This window comes from Leptosomus discolor, chromosome 11 (assembly GCF_034619465.1).
Source record: "Leptosomus discolor isolate bLepDis1 chromosome 11, bLepDis1.hap2, whole genome shotgun sequence".
NCBI lineage: Eukaryota > Metazoa > Chordata > Aves > Leptosomiformes > Leptosomidae > Leptosomus > Leptosomus discolor.
Window position 1 is genome coordinate 17,677,885 of NC_141401.1, and position 16,189 is coordinate 17,694,073.

The following is a 16,189-nucleotide window of genomic DNA, read 5'->3' on the forward strand; positions in this document are numbered from 1 at the left end:
GTACGCAAAGACCCCTTCGTGCATTGTGTCTCATGCAGAGCGGGGGGTTAGGACAACAGGGGCTGGTGGTGTCACGGGGGCTGGCCACCTGCAAGGAGATTTGCAGGTGGAGGACTTCTTCCCTTGCCGCGACAAGGAGGTGCACACACAAGGGCCATTGCTCAAGGATCATTATCTTGCCTCACTACATGTTGTCATAGAAGCTTCTTCACATGCACTGTAAGAGCTGTGGCTGTACAGCCCTTGGGTTGTGCTGCTGCGGGTCCTACCTCCTCTGCCCACCACAGCTCCTGGCTCAGTTTCCTGGCTGGACTGAGCCGTTGTTGGACAACAAGACTTAAAATAATTGCCATTAAATCTCTGGCTCTTAACCCAGGCTTATTCTGGCCCCATGCTGCCCAGGGAATCTAACCAGAGAGTCAGTGCCATCAATGGAGCAAACACTGCAAGCGTCTCTGAGATGTCTCAGAGAGCACAGCCTGGGACTCTCCAAGGACTATGGTTCCCATGCTTGGAGGCACTCATTGCACCAGGGCATGCAGCCACCGTGCCATCTAGCAGGCAGCAGAGCTGCCCACTTCCCTGCCCCCAGGCTGGGCTGCAAGGGGGAACATGCCAGGGAAAGGCAAAGGTTTATGAGGGTTGAATTCCAATTCAATAAATAAAAGGGGGTTGTTGCACCTTGGATTTAGTCCATCTGAAGCATCTCCTGGTAGATGCCATTAGGAACTGGCTGCAGTCTCCCAAGCCCAAGGAGTTCAGCTCCAACCTATTTTTAAATGCCTGGTGGGTCCTCTAGGTCCTCATTGAAGGCTCTTCCATCCAGAGTGGGATGGGGCAGCCTGCCACGTCTGAACATCCCCTCCCCAGAGGGCCTGCCCTATGGTGGTCCCTCTGCAAACCTCTCTGCTGGGCTGCGGATTGATCCCATCAAACTTTCTACATGCCCAGGGTCACTCCAGTAGCTAAAGTCCTCCAATATCCCCCCAGCTTGTTTGCATGGCGATCCTCCAATATCCTGTTTACTGTGTGTTTTCTTGCCTTTGTTGCCCTCTCCTTCCCTTTCACCGAAACATTTTGTCTTCCTTCCAGAGGGCTACGAGAGCACCGATAACTCATAGGCTGCTCACAGGCTGGTGGCTGTGGTTTGGGGTGTTTGTAGGCACTGTAAGAAGCAGGAATCAACCAATCAACTCCCTGACTGTGCTGTTTCCAGCCCAATGTACAGCCCAGCACATCTCAGACTTATATTGAGCTTAAGCTGTGGGGTGTCAGGATGGGTCTGAAATCCAAGATCTGGTACCTCCAGCAACCTACTAAATAGTGGGCCTCTTTGCCAACTTGCTCCTCAACCCAGACCAAGAGGAGGTGGTGGATACAGGCACCCTGGTGAGCACAGCTCCACTTACTCTTCCTGCTTCCTGATGGGAAGAGCATCCCTGGGCAGAGGAGACTTCTCGGGGGCCTTCAGGATGGGGGTGCTGTTGCAGGGCCTCTACTTCTCCTTTGGTTCATATCTATGTGTCTACAGTTATTTGGTTTCTCTCCAGTTTGTTCTGGTTTAGTCTCTCTATCTTAGGGAGGACTCTTAGGGTTTGTTGGGGATGAACTAAGAGGAAGGGCAGTAGCCCAGTGCCTGTAACTGGACAGCCAGGGATGGGGCATGCATTCTCCTCACCCCAAAAAGCTCTTCCAGCTGCTGGTGAGTAAAAAAATAACAGGAAAAAAAAAAAAAAAAAAAAAAAAAAGAGGGCAAACTGTTGTATTTGAGACTTTTCCAGATTTGGATATTCTCATCACTCGGCTTTTGTCGTGTCTCTTCCCACCTTGGCTCCTGATGGGGTTGGACTGGAGCATGAATTCAGGATGGGTGTCCTCAGGTTTTGCTCTGCCTCCCCCCAGTGCCTTACAGACGGGTGGCTGTCACCTCGCAAAGCTCACCCAGGGGAACCATCAGCATGTCCTGCGCAGAAGAGCTGGGCTTGGCTGGGAGGTAGGACTTGTCCCACCCCTCCTCTTCTCCTTTCCCCTCATCCAGGTTAAAGACCAGCTTCAGCTTCTCCGGCTGCATGGAGTTCAAGATGATAATGCCCAGCCCCAGCAGCAGGCACAGCAGCCCTGCAACACATGGCATGGGGAGAAACATCAGCACCTTCTGCCTGCTGTGTTCCAGCCCCATCCAGACCTGGATCTGGGATTGGAGGCCAATGGCACATGGCATCACCCAGCAGGTTGAGGGAGGGTGGTATTTCCTTCTCCACGTCTGGACTCTACCATCAGTTCGGGCTCTCCAGTACAAAAGAGAAGTCAGTGAACTGGGGCAGATGGCCAAGAGAGTTGGGGCTGGAGCCCACCATGTATGGGGAAAGGCTGGAAGAGATGGACTTGCTTAGCCTGAAGAAGAGGATTCTACAGTGGGACCTAATTGCTTCTGCTACTGAAAAAGAGCCAGTCTCTTCTCAGAGGTACACAGTTGTAACATGGGAAATTCCGGTTTGATAAAAGGAAATAATTGCTGCCTGTGAGTGGGACAGCTGTGGGGCAGGTCCTGAAAGGCAGAGGGGATATCTAACCATGGGGACATCTACTACCGGACTGAACATGGCTGATGTGGTTTTGAGGTTATCCCTGCTCTGGGCAAGGGTTGGGAGAGACATCCCCAAGGGTCCTTCCAGGCCAGGTCTTTCCCTGACCCTGTGATTCATGGCTTTCATTGTATTCGTCTGGGCACACCTCCATGCAGATAACTTTGGCCATTCAAGTCTCCTGGCTGCTCAGCTCTTTTTCCCCCAGTCTCAATGACATTATCCCCCAGTCCCGATTATGTTATCCTGAATTCTTATATGACATGTTAAAAAAAAAAAATTTCTCTGAGCAGCCATAGAGACAGAAGGAATGAGGTGCTGTTGGGGCATCACTGAGCATCGTCACTGCAGGGGGGAGAACAAAAGCCCCAAAAGCAAGCTGAGCACTCACCTGTTGCTAATGTCAGCCAAAAAGATCCACCATAGCCCGTTTTCAGGGAAGCTGGGCCAAACTGGATGGGACACTTTGGCGTGTTCCTCGCAGTGACGAAGAAGAGCAGTGAGAAGAGCATCAGCGCAGCAGTGAGCAGCAGCATGTAGCTGCCGTAGAGCAGGATGGGCATGGAGAACAACAGGATGGAAATGAGCAACGTGCAAAAGGCCATCCTGCAAAAGGACCCCAAAATTGAGCAGAAAGTGTCATGCCTGGAACCTGTTCTCAGGGTCTCCACTCTACATCCCAATGGAAGAATACAGCCCTGGGCAATTTACTCTAGCTGGCCTTGCTTGAGCAGGTGGGTTGGACAGGCTTATCTAAGGAGGTCCCTTCCAACCCAAATAATTCCGTAACTGCATGAATGTTGGAGCTGTGGGACAGGTTCCACAGCGCTTGAGAGGGATCTCTGTGCCTGGGGACATTCAGTGTTGAACTTCACGAAGCCCTGAGCGCCTTGATATGGCTTTGATGTCAGCCCTGCTCTGGGCAGGGGACTGAAGTAGAAACCTCTGGAGTTCCCTCTAAATTAACTCTTTCTCTGACTTTTGTGGTCCTCCAAAACTGGCTGCCTCCAGGCAGTTTCTATCTATTCAAAGGGAGAATTGCAACAAGGAAGACCTTTGTCTGGAGAACCACACAACAAGCCCTGCCCCACGTCTGATTCAGCAGCTGGACTGAACCCAGCTGCCAGCCCTGACCTGTGCGTGGGGTTTGGGTTTAGCTCACTGGGGAGTTGAGCCTAACAAACTGTTCTGATTTCAAGGATCATAACAAAAAATAAGTTTACATCAACATCCCTGCCTTGAAATATTATTCCTCAATAGCAGGAAGATTTGGACAGGAATAGTTATTTTTCCTGAAAACAAAAAGGAGGTGTGGGCAGGGACCTGGAGCCTATGTCCATAGGGGGAATCACAAGACACACGCTTCCCTGCAGTGCCTTTCCCACAACCTCTGAGACAGGTTGGGATGCTCTGAGACTCCATGATCACAACACACACAAGGACTCTCAGCTTTACACCACAAGACAGCCTCTGAGCACCCTCTTGACAGTATCTTCCACCAGCACGTCTCATGCCCTCTTGGGCATGCAAGAGGAACACCCCATGGATGGTCTTATTGGGGCTCTGTGTCTTGCTTGGAAGAGGACCTTGCACTGTAAACCCCACACAGTTGCATCTGCTTTCCTTTAAATGAAGAATAATATTTCTCCAACTGCAATTTTGCACATCAGGGTAGAGGACACAGAAGAGGACTGTGGGAAGATGGGCAGGCCAGGAAGCATGAGCATCCCCCGTTCTGCAGGAGGGTGGGTGCCAGTGACCAGCCAAGGTTTTGGCATGGCCTTACAGGGCAGAGGGTGGCTCCATCAAGCTCCTTCTTCTCTATCTGGTTCTTTCCACCTCCCCACTGAGCAGAGATAGGGCTGGCCTCTTGCTCTAACTTACCACAGCGTGAGGGATGCGTAGTGGCCAGAGATGCAGTACTGCCTGTGCACACTGCAGGGGCTTTGTGTGGTGAACTTCTCTGCCACGTAGAGGATGGGGCTGGGCAGGCCCTTCTTCAGGCCTTCACCATAGCTGTGGTCATAGTCTGCATTGAAGCTCCAGGCAAAGTGCTCATTGTAGTTGATGGTCTCATTGACTTGATTCACTGGATTTCCTGTCCGATGATGAAGGCTAAGGACCTTTCTCAGCCTTGGAGGCAGCTCCGAGACTTGCTGGTGGGGGTACTTGAGGGCCCACAGCCCTAGTACTGAAATGCATGGCTGCCAAAGTTGTACCAAATCCCCTCCTGTTGTAATATACACTCACCCATCAGTGTGATGTTCACCCCCGTCAAGCCAATGTGCAGCCCGATGTCCACATTCACCAGGGCATGGCTGAAAGACTTGTAGGAGGTATTTGCCTTCACCCAGCCGGTCTCCCAGTCCCTGGTGAATTGTATGGCTGTGAAGACTTCAAAGGTTAGTCATGGCCTGGCAGCAAGTTATCTAGTGCTGGAAACACCTGCCCTGCCATGATAGTCATCATGGCCAAGGCATCATCTACCTCACCACAAGGGAAAAGCCTGGGGTTTGAGCCCAAAGGAGCAGAAGCCTTGAATGTCCTTCCCGAAGATCAGCCCCAATCTGTGACTCTGAGAGCCCCACTTGGGTTGGTTTCTCCCCAGACCCAGCACAGTCACCAGCCCTAGGGGCAATGGGACTGGTGTGTGGGGACTGTTGAGGCACTGGTCCTCATCTAAACACCTGCCAATTTGTCTAGGTCCCCTAGCAGTTGACGGTGGGCTTTTAGTGACTGCCCTGCAGATGGTCTGCGGATATGACCACCAAACTTTGGAGAAGCGACAGATGGGTGCTCGCACCTCCCATTGTTTGCTGGAGCTGCCTCCAAGGTTCCAGACACAGACGTGGGTCAGTCTTCCCCATAAAGTCATCCTGTCGGCTGGACTTGGTGCTTGGCTGCTCTAGTCACCCCCCCCTTGCCTTGGTCCTCCATCCCCTGTGTCCTGGGCATCCTTGACCTTCCCCACCAGGACCCTAGTACTCACTGAGGACCACCGCTCCCATGAAGAGGGCCATCAGCACCCGCAGGAACCAGAAGAGTCGCTGTAAAGGGTAAGCAGGGCAGGGAACAGGTTGCAGTCAGACTTTGTCATGGGGACCTCAGCCCTCAGCATGCCATTTAGAAATGCCAGCCACTGAGAAATGGGCCTGCCCCTCCACTGGGGAGGCACCCCATGGGCTCTGGAGGTGGGTGGCAATGGGGAGTACACGTGGCTGGGGCATCCCCACCCCACGGCAGCAGAGAGATCCAGGCAGATCAAGAAGGTCAAAACAGTCCTTTTGGGCAAGCTGTGCCAACCCCTTTCTGGGAAGGAGGATGCAGCTACTCCCTTTAATAGTTCTGAGCTAGGATTTCCACACTTTTCCAAACCCCATATGTTTGGACGTGTTGGCAGCTGGCCACAGCTGGAGACAAAAGCAGCGGCTGGGGTTCATGGTGTGTCCCCTGGTGGGGAGACGCTCCTTGGCCAGCTCCGCTGCAAAGCCAAGCACACGCCGAGTGTGCTGCGTGTAAGTGGTGGGCTTGCAGCGGGGTGGGTTGGCTACTGCCCTGCAAGCAGTGCTAGGGCATGTATGGTGCACACCAGTATTTTGGGGAAGGTGGAGTGAGGTCTTTGAGCCTCACCCTGTTTTTCCACTGCTATGAAATCACTCGGGCTTGCTCACAGCAAAATCCAGCCAAGCTCAGATCTGGATGTCTCAAAAATTTGGGATGGTGGAGTTTGGTGTCTCCACCATGGGGCTAGATGCTGGGTTGGTCTGGAGCTCAGTCCCATGGCTCGCTAGAGATCCCATAGCCCTGGCCATGAACCTGTGGGCAAGCTTGCTGCCCAAGTGTGTTTTCAAGGCTGAGAAGTAGTAGACATATGGGATGCACAGGGTAGGGACCAGAGGGCTGAGCTCCCCCCAGCCCCTCTACTTACCTTCCTGCCCCGGATCCCTGGCAGAATGATGATGAAAGTGGCCAAAATGGAGAGGAAGACAGAGACAATAATGGCCCGGGTGGTGTCGAAGGGGAAGCATGCATTAGTGCCAGGGTAGAAGGGGAAGGAGCCATCCCACAGTGTCATCCTGCTGCCCGGGACAGCTGGAAATCAGCACCCAGAGACACATTAGGGACAAAATCATCTCCACACTTCCACTCCCCCCAGCCTTCTCCAGAGAGCCATCCCCTGCCTGCTTGCCAGAGCATTGCTTGTCCCAGGCATGTCTGTGCGTGCATCTCCAGCGCCCGTGCACATTGCACTCCTGCATCTGGGCGTATGGTCAGGCATCTCCCATGGGAGCCCTTCATCTCCCCAGGGTACATCCCAGAGCAAAACAGGTTTGGAGTCACTGGGGCATCCGCTGCAATGCTCAGATTTTCCCCAAGATGCAGCAAGACGTGCACACATCGCTGGGCTTCTTGCTCCCCTCATCTGCCTGTTCTCGACCCCTGGTCTCTTGCCTGTGCTCCCACCCTCCCTGGTTCAGCTCTTTACCAAACAGCCTGCTCCTGCTCTGTGCTCAGGGTGCTCGGTGAATCAACACACAAACACGAGCTGCACCCCATCAGGCTGCTCCTCGCTGAGCCCCAGACAGAGGTAACTGCTCACCATCCAAGGAAACAGGAGTAACCCAGAGGGGACAGAGAAAGTGCCCGGCCCTGGCAGCAGGGTGCCAATCACCACCTGCCAACCCTCTGTCCCAGGAGCCGGCTGGAGGCAACGCTGTGCCACGGCGGGTGGAGGGATGCGGCTCAGGAAGCCAGCCGTGGGTTTTGCCACAGCACTTGCCCAAGGTACTTCCCTGCTAGAAAAGGGCTGCTCAGCATCCCTCAGGAGTGGGGACTGTCCCAGTAGCAGCTGCAGAAACACCCATGCCCTCTTCCCTGTGCGAGCCTACCTCTGCTGTGGCTGATCCCAAGGGCTGGCTGCTGCGCAGAGCTGCAGTGTGCTCCGGGGTGCTGCTCCCTGCCCGCGCTGCCTCGCCTGGCTGTGGGCGAGACGCCAGCCTGGCATGTCACGGTTGCATTTTGCCCGTTTTTTTTATGGTGCCCGCCTCCAGAGGTGGCTGGATCGTGCAGAATTACTCAAGGCTGATCGCCCCTCTCCAGCACACCTGCTGAGCCCCAGGGTGGGCAAGAGAGCTACGGGCTGGCACATGGGGGCTTTGCTTTCTTTTCCTCGACTTTTCCTGAAGAGGTGTGAAATGTCCAGCTGTTCCTTATGGCACAAAGGTGCTGGGGCTGCCACTCTCAGGAGCCTGCTGGGGAGAGCAGCTGAGGCCTTCAAAACCCTCACCTGCACTGCCCAGTGAAGCATCCCAGCTGAGGTCATCTAGCAAGGGTTGTGGCTGCACGGCCTCCTTGTTGACCCTGCTCCTGACTCCATCCCCTGGGGCAGAGTCCCTAGGAAGGTCCTGGCTGACCTGTCGGTCACTGAGCAAGGTGACACAGTGGCTGGCAAGGGGGACCAGCAGAGAGGCATAGATCCCAGCCCCATTATACAGAAGATGCTCAGGTTACTAACCTGACCATGGTGTGGAGATCATGGAAATTCAAGCTTTTGGTGTTTGCACTCATTCTTTGGCATTTTGGTTGGCTGAAGCAAGTTGTATTGACGATGAGAGGTCCCAGCAAGGCAGAGACACTCTCCTGACCCATGTTTAGGGGCTTCCCTCTGAAGCTGGCACAATTACTACCATCCCCTGGGTATCTGTTTCTGCATCCCAGTGGATAGTCTGGCTGGGTGCCCTGAAAAGCTGTGCTTCCCACCTGCTTGGCAGAGGGAGGTAAAAACAGGTTTTAATTCAAGCTCAGCAGGCAATCAAGGCATTCCTGGGCAAAGACTTTGCCATTTCCCCTCAAGTCCCAGACTGGTGCTATCCCATCTGAATACTGAATCCCTCACCAGGGGTTGTTCAAAAAAATTAAAATAAAGGATGGTGAGGGTGATATGTTTGGGAAATGTGTGCAGAGCTGTGCTGCAGAGGTGTCTGCCAGTGCAGGTAATATTGGGGATGTGGCATCAGCTCCAGCTCTGGCAGCGTCCGCAAAGCAGTGGGAGACATGAACTTCACAACAAACGGTACAGATCCTCAGGAGCGATCACACAGACACAGGTGGGGCTTTGGATCTCTTGAAAAGGTGGAAATATCTCTCCCTCCAATGTGGGAGAGGGGTAAACGAGAGGTACCTGGTAATTGCCAGGCTCCATGTCCTCGGTGTGCATCGTTAATAAAAAGGACATCTCTACTTATGTAACTTTGTGTAGATACGTTTTTCTTACCACTGCAGATTTGCAACACAACCATGTGAGGTGGTCTGCTGGACAAGAGGTTAGGGGTTAGACCGTCACTTGTCCCACTCCCTGGAGCTGGGAGAGGCAGTGGACAGATGGGCTGTGCACTGGCTTGACCAAACCCATGTATTGGGTTCGTGTGGAGAAGATAGAGACACTGTGGGTTTTGTGCTGTTCAGCTGAGCGTCACAAACAAGTCTTTTGGGGAGATGGCTGCCCTGTCCCACTCAGTGGGCTAGGGAAAGGTGATCTTTTTTAATACTCTGTGTAATAATCCGGAATAACGACAATTATTCCAGAGGCTCATTTAAATCACAAATTTACTTGCAATGAGATGGAATTGTAAGGAACAAACAACTCAGCAAAAGAATTTTCCTGAACAAAACTTCAGCAAAAGAGTTGTCCCGAACAAACACCATGGCAAGGGAGTTCACTCAAACTGATTCCCATATATATATGTGTGTGTGTGTGTGTGTGTGTGTGTGTGTATATATATATATATATATATATATATATATAAACACACACACACTGCCCGAAAGTAAAAGGAGGGAGACAGAAAGAGAGAGAGATCCATCACCAGTCCAGGTTCCAGTGTTGGTCCAGCCAACGTGGAAGGGGCCGGGGGGATTGTTCCTAGGAGCACTCTTTTATGTGTTCTTCCTTTTTTCTTGATGTATTTTTTCTTATATTTCTTCATATTCTGTGTCACTTCTATCTCCTTTTTATATTCACTGCATCAGTACGACCCACCCCACTACTTAGTTTCAGCTTTCCCCCCTCCCTAGGTGTTGTGTAGCACAATTTGGGTGGGGGGACGAGTGCTAATCATCAACATACGCAAAGGTCATTCATTAGATACTGATGGTCTGGAGAACAAATAAGTTGGGCCAGAGCAGAACCACCCCATCTCCACAGGGCTCCCTCCTCTGCCCGCATCCTTTGCACAAGAGACAAGCAAGTTTGCTGAGCACAAGGCCTGCATTATCCAGATTCCACATCATCCGGCCCGTGACTACAGTTTTTGTTTTCAAGGGTTTTGTGAGTGTTTGAGACACTTTTTGGCAAGGCTCAGGAGGGCCTTTGCCCCTCCCTCTCCCTTACCTTCTTCCCTCAGGCCACTTTCATTTCAGGTAATTAAAAGTCAGCTCCTACAATGGCCTATTGCCAACAATGAAAGCAGGGAGGAGGAAGTTTCCCTCTTTCTCTAAAGGAGGTGCCCAGCAAAATGGCATTTGTGTGCAAGGACTTTGAGGGAGCTTACAGGGCTGCTCTGGTTCCCTCATCTGGCCCCAGCAGTGATCGAAATGGAGCGTGATGGTGGCGATGGGATGCCCCACTTCTCTGGGGTGCTGATGGTGTCGTGGACTGGCATGGGAAAAACTGCTGGATTTACCCCTCACTCAGCACTCCGCATCCATGAAGAGGCCCTACAGAATGCTTGAGGCCATGATGATAACTGGGGTTTGGGGGTTTTTTCCTCTCTTTTTAATTTTCTGGGTATTTCTACAGGTAGAAAAGGTGTGTAGTTCATCGGACAGTTTCCAGGGAACAGGTCTGGGGACTTGTTCTTGCTCACCAGGAGTTCGCAGCCATGTGCTCAGGGTGCTACTCCCACCGTCAGCACCCTGCCCTCGCTTTGGCAGCCCTGTAATTGGGCAGCTCTTGCTTCACTCGCTTGCCAGCAATGGACTGACGATTAGGGATGTGTCACCCAACCCAGGTCACCTGAGGGAGGTGGGGGCAAGGGGAGCAGCACCCACCTCCTCTTGCACAAGCAGCCACGCAGTGTTGGATCAGCCACTGTCTCTTGCAGTGCCGGGAACCAAGGCGGGAAAGACGTGGGGACACACCTGAGCAGGGAGGCAGTTTTGGGGATGGAGCGGGAGCCATCCTTTGCTCAGAGGATTTCTGCCTGATCCATCAGTGCCAGTGGGACAGACATGCTGTTTGTGTCCAGGTGTCACCCTGACCCAGCAACTGTCCCCATCACCCCTCTGTCCTGGTCCACGGTGTGGACAGCCGAGGGTGAGGCTGGGGCTCTGTTGTGATGGAGCCTGTCCAGTGTCCCATCATGATGTTTGGATGCAGCTCCTTGCCCAGGATTCTTTGCAACAGCTGAATGACCCATGATGGAACAACTTGAAGGGAGGGGCAGGAGAACCCCCTCTGGCCAGTTTCCCCTAGCTGAGCAGAGGTTCACAGTGCTGTGGCCATGGTTTGGCTCTAGATATATTTCCAAGAAGGATGTGTTTTTCCAGCTCTGCTTGGAAGTTGCTTAAAGATTTTGAGAGAAGGGGGAGATGTTGCTGCCCCTACACTGCCCAGCGAGCTGGGTCTTGTATCTCATGATGGAGACAGCTCAGAGTCAACCAAAAGGAGACGGAGGCAGAGCTCATCAGGAGCCACCTATCATCCTAGTGGGAAGTGAAACTTGAGGGGTTTCAGCCACGCTTCAAGGAAATCCTCATCCAGAAATTGTGTTGAGTGTTCAGCCATCCGCTCCTTCCAAATCCCACAGGAGAGGAACAAGTTTCCTATGGCCTGGACCTTCAGAGGCACGTGCCAGGAAGAGCATCGTACTTGGGGCTGCTTGATCATCTTTGCTCCCAGCCCCAAAGAGGCTTTCAGCTCCTGCCAGTGCTGTTGCAGGTTTCCATATGCTCTCAGAGACCCAGGGGACAGAAACCCAGCTGCCCTGTTCCTCTTCTGAACAGCTCCATCCTGCCCAGAGACTCCGTATTTGACCCCATGGGCAGTGAGACCACTGCCTGTGATGGAGAACGAGACACCCTGATGTGGGGTAGGGCTGGGGTCAGTCCCTGTTCCTTCCCAAGCATTGTGCCCCTTGCTGGAATTGCCCAGCCTGGATGAGGGGCTGCAGGTCCAGCCCTTCTTTCCTGTTTCACAGACCTCAAGTGTCCCTTCCAGGCTGCCCTGATCCCAGTGTTACAGCTCTGCAACAGCTGCTGGAGCAGAGGCATAAGGCTAGGGAGTGTGGGAGGGTCTGAGCGGGTACCCTGATGCCCTGGGAGAATGGAGGAGATAGGGAGCACATCATCTTGCATCTCTATTAGAGATACTACCTCTCCACTAAAGAGCAAGCGGGATTGCCAGCTCCCAGATTGCCTCTCCAGCCTCATCCCTGAGGGCCTGCTCATCTGACAGAGCTTTGCTGACCCAGCATCAGTGTCAGGAAGTGCATTAGCCTTTGGGACACAGCTCATCACAGATTTCACCATCCCAGCTTGGGGAACCCTGTCCCCACAGATAACAGCCACTCCTGCCAGTTTGACGTAACTGTCAGTGAGCTGAGCATTTCCAGGCTTTGCTGGAGCTTGTTAATGATGCACAGTGTGGTAATTAGCCCTTTCATCCCAGGCTGCAACTTAGAAACTTTCTCTTGTAATCCCTGTTGTTAGAGGCCTAATTAAAATGATACACATTTTCCATGGAGGTCCTGTTTCTAGAGTCTCCCTGCCAGCCTTGAAATTAATGCACAGAGCAGTGCTACCCCACCTTGGACTGTGATGCAGGTCTCTGTCTGAGCACACACACACTCTACACCCCATATCCTTGCTGTGGGTAGAAGATCATTTGAATATCTGTTTCTTCCATCCAGGCAAAAATGGCAAAAACACACGCTGTAATAAGAAATCATGCATCGTCTGAAAAGCGGAAAGACTTGAGGACTGCTTTGCAGTCTGTGGGCAGAAATATCATAAGCTAAATTACAACCAACTGCTTGCTTAATATTAAAAATAATAATCCATAGAGTCAAGGTAGTCTGCAAGCAGAGATGGAGTTGCCTTAGGTTGTGTGCAACAAATAGTTTAACCCATCTGAAACTAGTGCAGATTTTTGTAGGGTTTGCGGAACCGCCTTCCAACTGGTTTTGATCTTGCAAGCCCTCTTGCTTTCCCGGAGCCCTCCAAGGACCTCTTATAAACTCAGAGGCCTTTCACTTGGACTTGGACCCCTGCTGCTGGGGCTGATCTGGCAGATCTTGGAGCAGGAGGACGAACATCATGGTAGAAGATATCTAAGGCAGATCTGACGTTGGCCAGGTCTCCCATGCATGTTCTTTACCAGTTTTGGGTGTCACAAGGGCTTGTGGGTTGGAGTGCAGAGCTCTTCCCACCCAGTGGTCCTGTCCCACCAAGCATCATCTTGGGATAGTGTCTAGCAGTTGGTGACAGTCCTGCTGTGAGTGAGAGGTTAAACTAGAGACCTTCAGAGATCATCCCACTAGCATTTATATGAATCTGGTGGCCCTGTTCCTCCTACCGTAATCTCACAGACCTCCCAGCAGAGCTGGTTCCCTAAAACCTTTCAGGGCATGTATCTCCCATTCTTCCAGAGAAAGGTCACACGGCAGGTGAGGAAGATGGGAAGCTGGCCCTTCGTGAAACAACATGGTCTTTGAGGTCTAGTGCTGACACCTGGAGGCAGCCAGGCAAGAGGGACAGAGTCCACCTTGGCCCAAGTCCCAGACATGTGTTCCCACGAGTCCTCCTGCCCTGCTGGGAGCTCTCTCAGCCCTTCCCTTTCCATGGCATTTGCATCCAGATCCTGGAGCAGGTTGCTGCCCTCCACACCAGCAGCATGGCCAGGCTGGGGCAGCTACACAAGGGCATGCTGGAGGCTGGTGGCTCCCTCATCAGTGCCACCACCCTGGACCAGGTGGAGGGCAACAGGTTTTGGCTTGAAAACACCTGGAACAGGTACAGGTTTCTTCCTAGAGGCAAAGGTCTTCCCTGGCACCTCAGAGCATGGGGGATGCCAAGACCACTGAGAGCTGGAAATGGAAAGAAAGGGGCGTCTTAAGTTCACCCTTTCTAGATCTTACCTGGAGTAGGCAGAGGTCTTTACTGTATCCACCTCTGCCTACTGCTTCAGGAAGGGGATTTGCCTGAATTAATGCTTTGATTGGCTTCCCATACCGGGAAAACATCTGTGTCACACTGCCAATCTACATGCATTTTATAAAAGCCATCAATTAAGCAGCAATTCTGCCAGCTCTGCAACTCCTGGCACAGTCTCAGCATTGTACAAGCAGTCTCAAGGTTGGCGGGTAGACTTGGGAGCAGTTGTTTATGGAACCTTCCTCTCTGCAGCGCAGTGGGAGCATGTGCTCCAGGAGCCATTACCAGTGCAAAGCAATTTTCTAGTGCTACATCACGTTTAGCCTGCTTACTGTATTTTACACCACGAGCTTGAAGAACTGATTAATATCCCTATTCTTGTTACAGTCCTTGGCTGGTTCTCAGCACCATAGGCAGGTTAAAAGTGCAGGTTAAAAATGCATCCTAACTCATAGAAAATGGAAGTGAGATTGCATTAGACCTCCTTTCCCTGAACTCCATCACCCTGACGATTTTTGGAGTCCCATTAGTGCCTCCTGTCTCAGGACAGCTCTCATCCAGCCCTGTGGCTGGCTTTGTCCCTGCCGCTCTTGAACTGTTTTCATCCACTGAAGACCAATATCTGATGTCTGCCAGTGACAGGTGCTGCAAAGAAAGCCCATAAAAAAGGCTTTGTGAGTCCGTAGCTGGCATGGTCCACCTCTATTCTCAAGCAGCAGCATTTGGTGCATGTACACTGTAAGAAAATCTCTTTCTGAGCAGGGACACATAGGGGACCGTGGGTCAGGCACAGCCCTAAGACCTCCCAGACTGGGTGGGCAGAGAGCATGTCTCCTGCTTATCATTAGCTGACCCCCTTCTTGGAGGCCTCAGCTGGAAGCCAAGGACCTGATGTAATGAAATGTCCTATATCTGTGTTTTCCAAAGTGCTTCTGCCATGCTTGGGCTGGGGGGCGGGGGGGGGGGGGGGAAGGAAGTAGGTACCTGGCTTAGATCTCCCTTCTCTTCACCTCCCAGGAGACCCCCATCCTCAGTCCCTACAGCTGAACACAGAAAGCTGGCCACTTGAGCACCTATCATGGGACTGCTTTGAAGGCATCAGTGCTGGATTCAGGATACATATCCTTTCTGTCCACAGTTGCCATTATGTGAGGTCCTTCTGTGTCATTGGTATCCCTCCCCTCTTTCCACGCTGCCAGTGCTTTGCAGTGAGCTGTTGGGTCCTGCTGTGGTGAAAAGGCCTCTGTATCCCTGATGGAGCACCCAGATGGTTTGCAGACCTACACTGTATTTAACCTTGGCTTCTGTCCCAGTTTTTGGCATAATTTGTCTTTTATTGGACTTTATTTTTCTCTCTTTTTGTTATATTCCTTGTTACTATTTTTATATTTTAATTATTATTTTTATTACTATATTTTATTTTATGACAGGTCCTCTGCACTAGGATGCCCTGCTCCCTGTGACCTGGAAATCATTTTCAAGACAATAGGGGTGCCAAGCTCTGGACACCTGCTTCCTCAGGCTGTCTCTCCCTCCGGACTGGTTGGGTTTACCTTGGTCAGGTCAGGTTTTGTTACCCATATGAGGACAAGAAGAGCTTTCCCTGGAGGAGCATGGGGGATGGCAAAGGTGTTTCGGAGACTAAGATTGTTTGCTTCCTCATGGCAACCTGATTTCCCTTCTGCCTCTTTCTCTCCCTTCCTCATTGCCTAGTTTGTTGGTCTCCTATGGAAGAGAGGTCTTAAGACACCTTGGAGGAAGAAGCACACCTGCCTGGGGCCTGATGTCTTTGTCAAGGGAATAGCAAGAGAGCCAGTCCTGTGTGAATGAGCATGACAGGGAGCACTTCACTAAGCCTGGGACAGCAATGACACCAAGTGGTGGCAGTGGACTTTCACAAACATCCCTTTGAGCTAGCTCCTCCTCGTGGGGCAGTCCCACAACCAAATAGAAACAAATGTCAGCGCTGAAGGTGGCTTGTCTCCATTTCTCTTACCTCACTTCATGTCCTTTTCCCATCCCTGGGGTCATACCATGGCCACAGATTGTGGGGGAAGTCCAGCTACAATCACAGATGTCCATGCTCTGAACTGTCACGGTTTCTGAGGATCTGTGCCACAGTTCTGCTTTGCGGTGGTCTGCGCACCCCAGGGAAGTTATCCCAGTGACGTCATCCCAGTGACCTCGGTTGAGTCAGTGGCCTTGTTCCATCTCTGCTTGTGGTGTGCAGAACCAGCAAGCCCTGCTGTGAGCAAGTTCTTGAGTCCAAGCAGCAGCATGGAGGGGCAGCCTGAAACCACAGCAGCAACGAGAAATCACAAGAGCTGGAAAAAAAAAAAATAGCCACTGAAGAATTTTCTCATTTCCCTAGCCTGACCACAAAGGTTTGGTCCTGGAAACCCCCAAAGAATTTGACCTGGGGAGTGACAGGGCATTGTGCTGAGAGACTGTGC

At 52.1% G+C, this 16,189-nt stretch overlaps 1 protein-coding gene across 1 annotated transcript; it reads right to left on the reverse strand.

The window, feature by feature from the left end:
• Positions 1–1,906: 1,906 nt before the first annotated feature.
• Positions 1,907–6,669, reverse strand: DUOXA1 (dual oxidase maturation factor 1). The gene is made up of 6 exons (XM_009951171.2): positions 6,514–6,669; positions 5,575–5,632; positions 4,836–4,970; positions 4,470–4,683; positions 2,977–3,191; positions 1,907–2,118 (listed from the first exon to the last, which is right to left on the reverse strand). The coding sequence occupies exons 1-6, from the start codon at positions 6,658–6,660 to the stop codon at positions 1,907–1,909; spliced, it is 981 nt and encodes a 326-aa protein (XP_009949473.1). The 5' UTR covers positions 6,661–6,669.
• Positions 6,670–16,189: the final 9,520 nt, after the last annotated feature.

Excerpts from the sequence above, each read along its gene's own strand:
- DUOXA1 (XM_009951171.2), bottom strand. The coding sequence starts at position 6,660 with ATGACACTGTGGGATGGCTCCTTCCCCTTCTACCCTGGCACTAATGCA. Across the intron at positions 4,971-5,574 it reads CATGGGAGCGGTGGTCCTCA|CCATACAATTCACCAGGGAC; the intron begins GTGAGTACTAGG and ends AAGTCTTCACAG. Across the intron at positions 3,192-4,469 it reads TACGCATCCCTCACGCTGTG|GATGGCCTTTTGCACGTTGC; the intron begins GTAAGTTAGAGC and ends GTCCTTTTGCAG.